General features: G+C 36.1%; 3 protein-coding genes across 3 annotated transcripts; 1 reads left to right on the plus strand and 2 right to left on the minus strand.

Annotated features, from left to right (window-relative positions):
* Positions 1–489: 489 nt before the first annotated feature.
* Positions 490–2,010, minus strand: LOC111392418. The gene is made up of 3 exons (XM_023017769.1): positions 1,795–2,010; positions 939–1,617; positions 490–854 (listed from the first exon to the last, which is right to left on the minus strand). The coding sequence occupies exons 1-3, from the start codon at positions 2,008–2,010 to the stop codon at positions 490–492; spliced, it is 1,260 nt and encodes a 419-aa protein (XP_022873537.1).
* Positions 2,011–2,342: 332 nt separating this feature from the next.
* LOC111393306 lies at positions 2,343–5,713 on the plus strand. The gene is made up of 4 exons (XM_023018769.1): positions 2,343–2,789; positions 3,442–3,840; positions 4,627–5,041; positions 5,321–5,713. The coding sequence occupies exons 1-4, from the start codon at positions 2,507–2,509 to the stop codon at positions 5,520–5,522; spliced, it is 1,299 nt and encodes a 432-aa protein (XP_022874537.1). The 5' UTR covers positions 2,343–2,506; the 3' UTR covers positions 5,523–5,713.
* A 4,317-nt stretch (positions 5,714–10,030) lies between these two features.
* Positions 10,031–11,911, minus strand: LOC111392427. The gene is made up of 3 exons (XM_023017776.1): positions 11,336–11,911; positions 10,480–11,158; positions 10,031–10,395 (listed from the first exon to the last, which is right to left on the minus strand). Exons 1-3 carry the CDS (start codon positions 11,909–11,911, stop codon positions 10,031–10,033), a joined length of 1,620 nt encoding a protein of 539 aa, XP_022873544.1.
* Positions 11,912–13,096: the final 1,185 nt, after the last annotated feature.

Raw genomic sequence — 13,096 nt, forward strand, 5'->3', positions numbered from 1 at the left:
TTCATGTTCAAAGTCACCCCCATCAACATGTGACAGCCATCCCAAATCTCACACACGCAGTAGAGTCCCACGAATAAGTTCATAGTGTGTGCAATGCAAATGATACATGAAGACACTTATACAAATTAATCCAACTAGACCTAACCAAACAATGGAAATTATTCTACAACTTATCAATTATAGCTCCTACATGATACAACACGTCAGCTCAAAGTCATGTGTCATGCTGTAGAAATTTTCATAACCAACTATTTTTGTCTTTTTCAAATTTTCAATGTTTTTGTGTTTTTCATTTTTCCTAAAATGAATACTACACATACAAAATAAAATAACGTCAAGCACACAAAGACAAAAATAATTATGCATACGCCAAAACTCGTAGGTGAAAATGCATACATGAAAAACAATAAAACAAACAAACAATATACACGTGATGCATGCAATAATTATATATCAATCAAGAACCAAGCATGCATCAAAAATACCTGATCAATTATGTATATAAATGCTCTTTCCTTTAAGAGCACCGCGATCTCTAACCAAATTTGGGAGATCGTTTTTCTTCACCCAAATCTGTCTAGAACGGGGATTGTTTCCAAACAGCTGTGTCATCAATTGAGTTAAACGATTCACTTGATCAGCAAGGAATCCAATCTGACAAACAGACACATGATTTTTGTTCCTTTTCAGGCTCAAGTCTTTCCTATTGTTCAGATACTGATGACATCTAGGGCGGATGTGACCTAACTCCCCACAGTAAAAACATGTAGGGACAAACCTAGGACCCATGATATGCTTACGCTGATTTCTATTCCTAGGCCGACGGGTCCTACGACGTCTGGTAGACCTAGGTCCTGAAATTCCCACAACATTTGGTATGGGGTTAGTCACAATGTTTGGCTAGTCAGTAGCATGAACAAAGGTGGTTTGTGATGTACTAGCAACATTCAGATCAAAACCTAGACCTCCCCTATCACCAGCCGGCTTGCCTATACCTAGAATATTATCTAGCTTTTCAGAACTGCTAGAAAAGGCAAGTAACTGATACCTAGACAATTCTAGCTCACTCTCAAGGTGTTTAACCTGAATAGCTGAGGTTTCATTCACAATAGTTAGCTCACTTACTCTCCTAGAGGACATCTCATTCTTACTGGTGAGATCACTAACCTGAGCTTCTAACTGTTCCTTCTCTAGTCTAAGCCCCTTCACATTCTTGTTCATTGCCTGGTTAGCAGCTAAGATCTTAAGGCTTTCCTTATACATCCTATCATAGGTTGTTTCTAGATCTTGCTCACTTCCACTCTCATCACCAAATTCTTCACTATTATCTAAGTCCTCTTCCCTATCACTCCGCTGTTCGGATCCACTTTTATCCCTTGCAACGAAGGCCACATATTTTCCACTCTCCTCACGGGTGGATTTCTTAATCTGATTGTCCGAGCTAGACTCGTCATCAGTAAGAGTAGTATTCATAGCCTTCTCTTCAAATCTCTTAGCACTAGGGCACTCATTTCTCACATGACCAAAACCGCGACAGTTATGACATCTCACGGATTTGGATTTCTTCCTAGATTTACTCGGGCCACCTCTTTGTCTCTCTTGAGGCTTCTTCTTATTCTTAAATATTTTTCAAAATTTTTTAGTTAGGTAGGCCATCTCCTCATCATTGGGTGAATCAGAATCAGAAGATTCCATCCGGATATTCCTATCGATTTTCAAGGCTATGAATTTTTCTTTAGCGGGATTGTCTAAAGTCAATTCATAGGTCTGGAGGAATCCAACTAACTCCTCTACCTTGATAGTGTCTATGTCCTTACTCTCCTCAATTGCCGTGACTTTAGGCCTAAAACGCTCAGGTAAGGATCTAAGAATCTTTCTCACTATCTTAGGTTCAGGGATTTTCTTACCTAGATTGAAAGACGAATTTACTATGTCATTTAAGCTCGCATAAAAGACATCAAACATCTCATCATCTCTCATTCTTAACTCTTCAAACCTAGTGGCCAACATCTGCAGCTTATGCCCTTAAACTCAACTGTGAAACTCTTCAATGTGACAATGAAGCTCTACTTAGAGAAGTACTAAAAAACTCATATTAATTTCTGTTTGATCATGAAGACCAAGATAAAATCTTTGAATTTTTCTACATATTTTTTTCAGATTCTGGACCTGAAATAGTATTTAACTAATTTTTTGCCTCTAAAACAGCAAGACGAATAGTATTTAACTAATTGTTTGAAACATTGTTTGTTTTGATTGTTTATAATATAAATCTTTTTCTATAATATATTTGGTTGTTGTTTTAATACTAGTTTTTTAAGTTAGCAATGGGTCGCGTAATATACTGTTGAATTTTTGCATTTACATTGCTTTCGCTGGGGAGCCTAATTTACAGACTTCACCTTAGGCCCTGACAATCAGAGGATCGGCCCTGTTTCTCAGTTGTCATACAACACGCAACAACTTAATTGAAACTTGAAACCCTAAACCCTAAAGAAGTATCACTATGAGAAGGGCTCTGCTGAGGAATGTCTCTCTCTACGCCCGTATTCTCCATTTCTCTCATAAACACGAACCGAAAAGTGTGATCCTGTACAATGGAATTACCAATTTCAGCACTCGTAATGTACCGCGAATCAGTTGCTTCTCTTCGAGAATCCGATATTTTTCATCTGAAATAGATGTCACGAAAGAAGCCGAGACGAACAGGGATTCATCTGAATCTAGCGTCGGCCAAACCGAAGAGAAGAAGCAAGAGGCCGCCGAGGTCCAAGATGTATCCAACAAAGGTGAGAACCCACGGATTGAAAAACGTAATTTTTTTTAAATAAGTTTTTTCTATATTGAAACAGTGGGATTTATTTCCTAGTTCATCTAATTCACATTTGAGATCGAGAGAAACTGCATTGTATCTTGATGTACTATGTAACTTTTGAAGTTCAATTTTTTCAAAAAGAAAAGGGATTTTTTTTTTTTTAAATGATTAATAAGATTGTTTATTATCAATTATTGAGGAATGCCTATATTGATAACGTTGGAGAAAATCGGAATTGTGAAAGTGTGATTGGATTCCTTTTATGATTGCTCAGTCAATTAATAGTTTCAAGCTTTACTGACTAGGCTCCCAGTGGTTATATTTTTCGAAAACTGATTAAGTAGATTGTACAATGTGTTGCTCTGCCTTTGCCGAATTAAGATATAGAGATTTTGTCTTTTGATGAACTGCTTGGTTCAGTCCATGAGTCATCAAGGACTTACTATTGCTAGTCTAATTTTTCTTGAATCAAAATGTTTTAAGGATTAAGATTTTATTTCTTGGGTATAAATCTGAATTTTTTTGAATTTTTAATACTGGCTCCTTCCTTATAAGATAATGAAACATGTCATATGTTTCGCGGGAACTAACTTTTTGCAGCTTTATTTGTAATATTATGTTTGCAGAGTTAAAAGTGCAGATAGAGGACTACTTCAAGAATGCCAACGAGGAAGCACTCCCATTAATCCTTCAGAGTATCCTACAGAGGAGTCTTTCTAATAAGCATGATGACACAGATGATGAACTGATGGATGACCTTCAAATGCAGCCTATAGATAACGTTAAAGACCAAGACTTTGAATCAGATTTTGAGGATGGTCATGAAACGGATGAAGAGATTGATGATTTGTACAATGCAAGGGAGATTGTGGTGAAGAAAATGGCAGGTGATCCTTACTTTAATATGGATGACAAGAAGTGGGATGACATGATTGCAGAAGCTGTCGAACATGGGCATCTGAAGGATACTAGGGAATGCGAGGCAATACTAGAGGACATGCTTAACTGGGACAAACTTCTACCTGGTAATATTTCTCCTACTTTTTGCGCATTCAGAAACTTTCTTTGATTTCATCTTTCATGGCGGTTTTTGGATTGATCAAAAACCATTTTGCACTTTCAAAAGGCTTTGATTTTTCGGACATGTCAATCTTACTTCCATTCTTCTTCTCTTGCACCTTTGCATTATAGCTCTTTTTTCTTGAGTTATAATGTTGATGTAAACTGAATATATTTTTTATATATCTTTTGGTCTATTTGACCATCTTCTCGTGTGAAAAGTTATGTTCTACCTATTTTTCTGTTTTAATTCCAGGATACATGAAAATACCTCCATTACTACATTTTATGAACTTAAAACACATAATAAATTACAAAACAGCCTCAAGAAAATGAGGAACACTGCAGATGGGTTTTTAGTAATTGTCCTCTAACTAATAAGATTTTGCTTGCTACTGAAGTTTCTCTATATTGCTATATAATTGGCTTTTGTATATGTGCCTATGGTGTTACCTGTGATATAATTGAAATCTGAGACCAAACGAAACTTTCCCATGCAATCTTTAATCTAAACTTATTTACTTGTCCTAAATTTTCAAAGTCCCTAATTTCATCTTTTAACTTGCTAGATTAGTATGTTTGAAATGATAATGATATATGCATTTGACATTGTGGGTTGTAGCATAGTGATACAATTTCAGGGATCATTACATGCACATCTTTCCTCTAACAAACATTTTGGTAATTTTTTCCAATAGTTCTCAGATTCTGTTTATAATTTGAGTTGACTTTTATCATTTAACATTTCTCAGACAAGATAAAAAAGAAGGTGGAAAAGAAGTTTGAGGAGATAGCAAATAGGATTGAGAAAGGTGAACTTGAAGTTGAAGAAGGCTATGCATTGTTTAAGGAGTTTGAAGACCAAATGGTATTGGAATGTGCTAAGCTGATGGAGGCTGAGGCTCCTAAGCAGTTTGATGAGACTGCTATGCCCGATAAGAAAAAAGATCTTGATGACCCACCAGGTGAGGGCCCAATTCTTAGGTGGCAAACACGTGTGGTCTTTGCTCCTGGTGGTGATGCATGGCACCCGAAAAATAGAAAAGTAAAATTGGCTGTTACTGTCAAAGAGCTAGGTCTGTCAAAGCATCAATTCTGCCGATTAAGAGAATTAGCAGGAAACCGATACAATCCAGGAAAAGATGAACTTACCATAACCAGTGAGAGGTAACTCAGTTGTAGATATTGTGATGCTTCTTCTCATCAATGACTGACTATAATAATGCTTAAACATCTTGTAAAATTATGTAGCATCCGATTCTCGTCTATGGAACTTCCTCTTATTTTGGATAATTATAAAGTTTAATTGAACTAAGTAATATCAGCCATAGTCTTCAATTGTATCTTTTAATTGCTGACAGCTTTGTGGAATTTGGGCTATTCCTCAATTCTGCATTATCAAGCTGTACATTTTTGTCTATTTTTAACATTATGTTCTCTACTCAGGTTTGAACACCGGGAGGAGAACAGAAAGGATTGCCTCCGGACTCTATTTGCGTTGATTGAGGAGGCCGGTAAAGCTCGGAAACTGGTGGAGGACGCTGGAACTTCAATCATCAAAGAGAGACTTAAAGCTAATCCAAAGTTCATGCAGAGGTTGCAAGCTAAGATAGCGAAAAATAGAGAATGTACTTCATCACCTGCATGAATTAACTCGACCACAGGGGTAGGTAACAAAGTTAGATCTTCGGACAATTATTTCAACATTACATCTTTTTAAGTAGTTTCCTTGTTTATGGAGAAGTCAGTTTCCACCGGAAATTATGGTGGCCTTAAATTTAACAGTTACTCTGTTCAGCAGCTATTGCAAATCAAACAAGTCTATCGTTGTAGCTTGACATGACTAGGCATCAAAATTTTTAAAAACTCTACGAATACCTTAATTATTTATATGTAATAAAAGAATTAACATGTTAGGTTTTAAGATAAACCTAATTTATTAATTATTTGTGCTCCAATTCATTTCTACTTGAAATTTTTATATTTTTCGATTGAACTTCCATCAAAGAGAATGTGAAATAAAGAACAATTATTTGTTTCAAACTTTATTTAAGTGCATATTAAGGATATTATTTAGTTTATATTTTCAATCTTTTATCAGTAAACTACATAAACGATTTGAGCATTGATAGTTTTTAAGATAATATTGTGTATAATTTATGTTCGTGGTAATTTTTATTACTTAGTACAAATAATAGTTTTTCAAAATGAAATATTAAATTTATAAAATAAATTAGCAATAATTTTTCATTGTGTTTCATGTTCTACATTTTCCCAAAATAACTATTTTTGTATCTTGTCGTGTCACATTTCATTTTTTTCGATTTTCACTTTTGTTTCCTTTCAACAATTAGAAAGACTTCTACCGGGTTACTCATGTTTGGCAATGCTGAGGGTCGTGGCATGCATGTTCATCCTAAAATTAAGAATATCCAACTCACTAAATTATTATTATTAAATTTTAATTTTGGTATCAAAACAAGTATATTTAAATAGTATTTTTTTTTTTAAATTTCTAATAGCTTAATGCTCTAGTTTTTGCAAACAGGTAAGCCGCAACGCTAGTCTCCACTTATAGACGACCGGCAACGGACAGTTCTTCGAACTACACTTTTCATTTTAAAAAACCTGCAACCTTTGTGTATGGATTTTGATTTGAAATTCTTCTATGATTGCGGTTGTCTATTCTAAATCGAATTTTTTTTTTTTTAGTTTCCTACTTATAATGGGTCATTATGAATCTCGCATCTTCACTTTATTTTGTAAAAAGCATCTTGAACAATGATTAATATCCTAATACATAATACATAACGAAATTGATAAAACTCACGATTAATCAAATACATATCCTATGTCATTGATTGTCTCTCGTGTTCCCTCAATTTTCATCATATAATCTACATTCAACAATAATAGATATTGTCCCTACTATAGGACGTTATTGGAGTGACGTCCTTTGGTACGACATTTCTCTATGGCTTGCACAAATTGAACTTGATGTTGCCAAGGTCGCTTCATCATAGGCAATTCATGCTCGTCCAAATTCTTAATCACACCGCTTGGGTTGTATATACTCTATAATTGTCTCATCCTGGTCTCCTTTAACTTTGAAAGTTCAGGGAACGTTCTACAACCACTTGGAAATTCACGAAAAACGTTATGTTACGTCAAATTCAAGTTTTAGATATTACCAAGCTTACGTTCCAATCAATTTATTATTCGATCTCACTGCGGAATTGATTAATCAAAGCAACACGTCACTTTAATTAATTGTCTAGGTGATTAAACATATAGTCCAGTTAATTCCTATGTTGAACTATCGGTTTGCGTAAAGTAAATAAAATAATACAAAACACAACTCACGATATGATGACGGAGAAACCCCAACGTGGGTAAAATTTCGGGACCAAGCCAGTGACCTCCACTATACCAATTCAGCAAGTACTAATTATACCAAACTCCGTACCCAATTAGACCCGTTGTTCCAGTCTCACGATCTACTGCTGTAGATACTTCTAGCCTCTTGCTAGACTTCCTGATCTACCTCCTGCAGCCTAATCTGCTATCCACTTCAACCTCCTGGTCCTTAGCTGATTGTATCACCAAGTGGAACACCAAGAACCATATGTTCTTGTGCTTGTAACTGCGCCTTAATCCACATTTCTCAATCCTCCAATGAGAGAGTCCCTTCCTCAAATAGAATAAGGAAGTAAGGTGTTTTGGGTTATGTAAATTCAATGTTTTTATCCAAAACAATGGTTGCCGGATCACAAGATTGATGTAGATGAAATCTCCAATTAATTGCACCTTGGATCTCTTCAAAGATGTTATGAATATCTTTTGCAATGAAAGAATAATGTCGCAACCTCTTCAATTTCGTTCTAGGGCTTGAGTATTTATATTTGAAGGTGTCTATGTAGTATGGACCGAGTAAAACACTTCAAAAATGAGAAATAGGGTTTTTACCACATAGGAGTGTCGCTCGAGCGAGAGCCAGTGAGAATAGAGCGAGAGGTATTTTGTTTTTTTTTTCGCTCGAGCGAAATGCCAGCAAGAAGCAAGCGACAGTGAGCATTCGTCAGTATTTTTATCATAACTTTCTCTTTCAATATCCGATTGAGGTGATTCAAGTTGTGTTGGAAAGATAACTCAAAGAGATACAATTCTTCTAGAAATAGCCTTATCCAAATTCCAACGTTTTCTATGTGAAAAATGTGTTTCAAATTATGACTGAAAATTCGGAACATAATTTGTTCGGCTCTTTGATATCATTTAGACTTCCAATTGCATTTCGATCTTCTTGGACATCTTGGACTCCTTCAATGACTTGAACACTAATTTATCTCATCTATACAAATTGCACCATAAGTCCTTGACGTTTATGCCAACGTTCAATTAAGTCCCCGACTTTTACAATTATACAATTTAGTCCGTTTTGTCCACAGAATCACCAATTACACTTTTAGATCTAACAAATTCCTTCTTTGGCATTCTGTGACAAAACTCTACAAATGAAGTTAAGACAATAAAAAAAATAAGTCAGGACTTGACAACCAAAAACTAAACTACCCAATAAACTCAATCACTGAGTCTTGCATTCCTTCGTGTACCTGTTTCCTGAAATTCACAAACTCATATACCCAGTGTAAAAGTACATGATACAGAAAGTATAAAAATTAATTAAAACTCTTAATCACAAATCAACATAACAGTTTGAGACGTGATATTGATGTCAATCAAAACACCAACCAAGACACCAACACCACTAAACAGCAAAACTCAAATAGATGGATGTGATATGGAATGCAATGCAACGCTCCCCTTACTGCAAGCATGCATGTTTTTATGTAGTAGGTAAATGTATCTATATCTCTCCCTAACGACCCCTAAATATAGCAATGCAATGCAAGTAATGTCAATAAATAAAATCATGTGAATGTAGTAGCTTTCCCCCTATATGTATGCTCTTTTACATGTTTTTTTTTTCTCTCCCTTCTCTCCCTCAGTTATACTTTGCTCTCCTGTTTTTGTCACAAATGCTGAAGAGAATCATATTAAGAACAAATTGAGCAAATAACACATAATAACTTAAAAATACAGTTGATAGCATGCAAAAGTAAAATTAACAAGTAGCATAATTCCCTACATACTTAGTTCAGTCCAGAATGGAGTAATAATATAAGTGACCCATGTGTGTAAAGTGTCACTGATCCAATGCAAGCAGACTCCGAACCTTAATTTTGTGAGAAGGGACACGCCAATCACTGCTAATAAGTATGTTCTTCTACTAATGAGAGTCAAACCATGTAACGTGTAGTAGGACATATACTTATTATTTTTACTTATCTCTCCCTCACCATGAGCTTATTTGTTTTTCAAAATTTCAAAGTATTTCAACTCGTTATATTTTTCATATTTTTCTCATTTCTCCAGCTCGTTAATTTTTCGTCTTAAGTGCAAGTTCTTCTCCATTAGGCGACTAAGATGACCCATGTAACGAGTTTTAGGCTGGTTAAACCAAGTCAGTTGACCATAGGCACCAGATTTTAAGAGACTCCACAGACTTAATTGTTCGAGTCAAGTAAGCCCCGAAAAAGAACATTAAGATATAAGCATTTAAAATTGAGGGAAACTTTTGGGTTAAGGTCTACAAAAATATGGTCAATTCATGTTCAAAGTCACCCCCATCAACATGTGACAGCCATTCCAAATCTCACACACGCAGTAGAGTCCCACGAATAAGTTCATAGTGTGTGCAATGCGGATGATACATGAAGACACTTATACAAATTAATCCAACTAGACCTAACCAAACAATGGAAATTATTCTACAACTTATCAATTATAGCTCCTACATGATACAACGCGTCAGCTCAAAGTCATGTGTCATGCTGTAGAAATTTTCATAACCAACTATTTTTGTCTTTTTCAAATTTTCAATGTTTTTGTGTTTTTCATTTTTCCTAAAATGAATACTACACATACAAAATAAAATAACGTCAAGTACACAAAGACAAAAATAATTATGCATGCGCCAAAACTCGTAGGTGAAAATGCACATACATGAAAAACAATAAAACAAACAAATAATATACACGTGATGCATGCAATAATTATATATCAATCAAGAACCAAGCATGCATCAAAAATACCTGATCAATTATGTATATAAATGCTCTTTCCTTTAAGAGCACCGTGATCTCTAACCAAATTTGGGAGATCGTTTTTCTTCACCCAAATCTGTCTAGAACAGGGATTGTTTCCAAACAGCTGTGTCATCAATTGAGTTAAACGATTCACTTGATCAGCAAGGAATCCAATCTGACAAACAGACACATGATTTTTGTTCCTTTTCAGGCTCAAATCTTTCCTATTGTTCAGATACTGATGACATCTAGGGCGGATGTGACCTAACTCCCCACAGTAAAAACATGTAGGGACAAACCTAGGACCCATGATATGCTTACGCTGATTTCTATTCCTAGGCCGACGGGTCCTACGACGTCTGGTAGACCTAGGTCCTGAAATTCCCACAACATTTGGTATGGGGTTAGTCACAATGTTTGGCTAGTCAGTAGCATGAACAAAGGTGGTTTGTGATGTACTAGCAACATTCAGATCAAAACCTAGACCTCCCCTATCACCAGCCGGCTTGCCTATACCTAGAATATTATCTAGCTTTTCAGAACTGCTAGAAAAGGCAAGTAACTGATACCTAGACAATTCTAGCTCACTCTCAAGGTGTTTAACCTGAATAGCTGAGGTTTCATTCACAATAGTTAGCTCACTTACTCTCCTAGAGGACATCTCATTCTTACTGGTGAGATCACTAACCTGAGCTTCTAACTGTTCCTTCTCTAGTCTAAGCCCCTTCACATTCTTGTTCATTGCCTGGTTAGCAGCTAAGATCTTAAGGCTTTCCTCATACATCCTATCATAGGTTGTTTCTAGATCTTGCTCACTTCCACTCTCATCACCAAATTCTTCACTATTATCTAAGTCCTCTTCCCTATCACTCCGCTCTTCGGATCCACTTTTATCCCTTGCAACGAAGGCCACATATTTTCCACTCTCCTCATGGGTGGATTTCTTAATCTGATTGTCCGAGCTAGACTCGTCATCAGTGAGAGTAGTATTCATAGCCTTCTCTTCAAATCTCTTAGCACTAGGGCACTCATTTCTCACATGACCAAAACCGCGACAGTTATGGCATCTCACGGATTTGGATTTCTTCCTAGATTTACTCGGGCCACCTCTTTGTCTCTCTTGAGGCTTCTTCTTATTCTTAAATATTTTTCAAAATTTTTTAGTTAGGTAGGCCATCTCCTCATCATTGGGTGAATCAGAATCAGAAGATTCCATCCGGATATTCCTATCGATTTTCAAGGCTATGAATTTTTCTTTAGCGGGATTGTCTAAAGTCAATTCATAGGTCTGGAGGAATCCAACTAACTCCTCTACCTTGATAGTGTCTATGTCCTTACTCTCCTCAATTGCCGTGACTTTAGGCCTAAAACGCTCAGGTAAGGATCTAAGAATCTTTCTCACTATCTTAGGTTCAGGGATTTTCTTACCTAGATTGAAAGACGAATTTACTATGTCATTTAAGCTCGCATAAAAGACATCAAACATCTCATCGTCTCTCATTCTTATCTCTTCAAACCTAGTGGCCAACATCTGCAGCTTATAACTCTTAACTGCCTGATTTCCCTCATGTGTGGTTTCTAAAATATCCCAAACTTCCTTTGTTACCTCACACATGGACACTTTCCTAAATTCCTCGAGGGAAACTGCCATAAATATGGCATGGAGGGCTTTGCTATTTAAATTACAGCTATCCAATTGAGCTCTAGACCAGTTCTCGACAGGGGTGGGAGTGACTACACCATCTATTGTGGTACTAGGGACTGACCAACCATTTACCACAATCTGCCAACCACGCTCATCTAAGGATTTCAAAAACGCCCTCATTCTCACCTTCCAATACGCATAATTATTACCATCAAAGTGGGGTGGCACATTCAACGATATACTCATCTAGACTAATGTAAGGTCAAGATTTGCACTTAGGCTCTGATTCCACTTGAAAGTTCAGGGAAAGTTCTACAACCACTTAGAAATTCACGAAGAACGTTATGTTACGTCAAATTCAAGTTTTAGATATCACCAAACTTACGTTCCAATCAATTTATTATTCGACCTCATTGCGGAATTGATTAATCAAAGCAACACGTCACTTTAATTAATTGTCTAGGTGATTAAATATACAGTCCAGTTAATTCCTATGTTGAACTGCTAGTTTGCGTAAAGTAAATAAAATAATACAAAACACAACTCACGATATGATGATGGAGAAACCCCAACGTGGGTAAAACTCTAGGACCAAGCCAATTACCTTCACTATACCAATTCAACAAGTACAAGTTATACCAAACTCCGTACCCAATCAAATCCGTTGTTCCAGTCTCATGATCTAATGTTGTAGATATTTCTAGCCTCTTGCTAGACTTCCTGATCTATCTCCTGCAGCCCAATCTGCTGTCCACTACAATCTCTTGGTCCTTAGCTAATTTTATTACCAAGAACCATCTGTTCTTGTGCTTGTAACTGCGCCTTAATCTACCTCTCTCAATCCTCCAATGAGTGAGTCCCTTCCTCAATAAATTAAAGAAGTAAGATGTTTTGGGTTATGTAGATTCAATGTTTTTACCCGAAACAATGGTTGCCGAATCACAAGATTGATGTAGATGAAATCTCCAATTAATTTCACCTTGGATCTCTTCAAAGATGTTATGAATATCTTTTGCAATGAAAGAATAATGTTCAATTTCATCATAGGGCTTAAGTATTTATATTTGAAGTTGTCTAGGTGGTATGAGTCAAGTAAAACACTTCAAAAATGCGAAATAGGGTTTTTGCCACATAGGAGTGTCGCTCAAGCGAGAGCCAACGAGAATCGAGCGAGAGGTATTCTATTTTTTCACTCGAGCGAAATGCTAGCGAGAAGCAAGCGACAATGAGTAGTTGTCAGTATTTTCATCATAACTTTCTCTTCTGATATTTGATTGAGGTGATTCAAGTTCAATTGGAAAGATAACTCAAACGGATACAATTCTTCTAGAAATAGGCTTGTCCAAATTCCAACGTTTTCCATGTGAAAAATACGTTTCAAGTTATGATTGAAAATCCAGAACATAATTTATGCGACTCTTTGATATCCTT

The sequence above is a fragment of the Olea europaea genome, chromosome 4 (genome assembly GCF_002742605.1).
Source record: "Olea europaea var. sylvestris chromosome 4, O_europaea_v1, whole genome shotgun sequence".
Lineage (NCBI taxonomy): Eukaryota > Viridiplantae > Streptophyta > Magnoliopsida > Lamiales > Oleaceae > Olea > Olea europaea.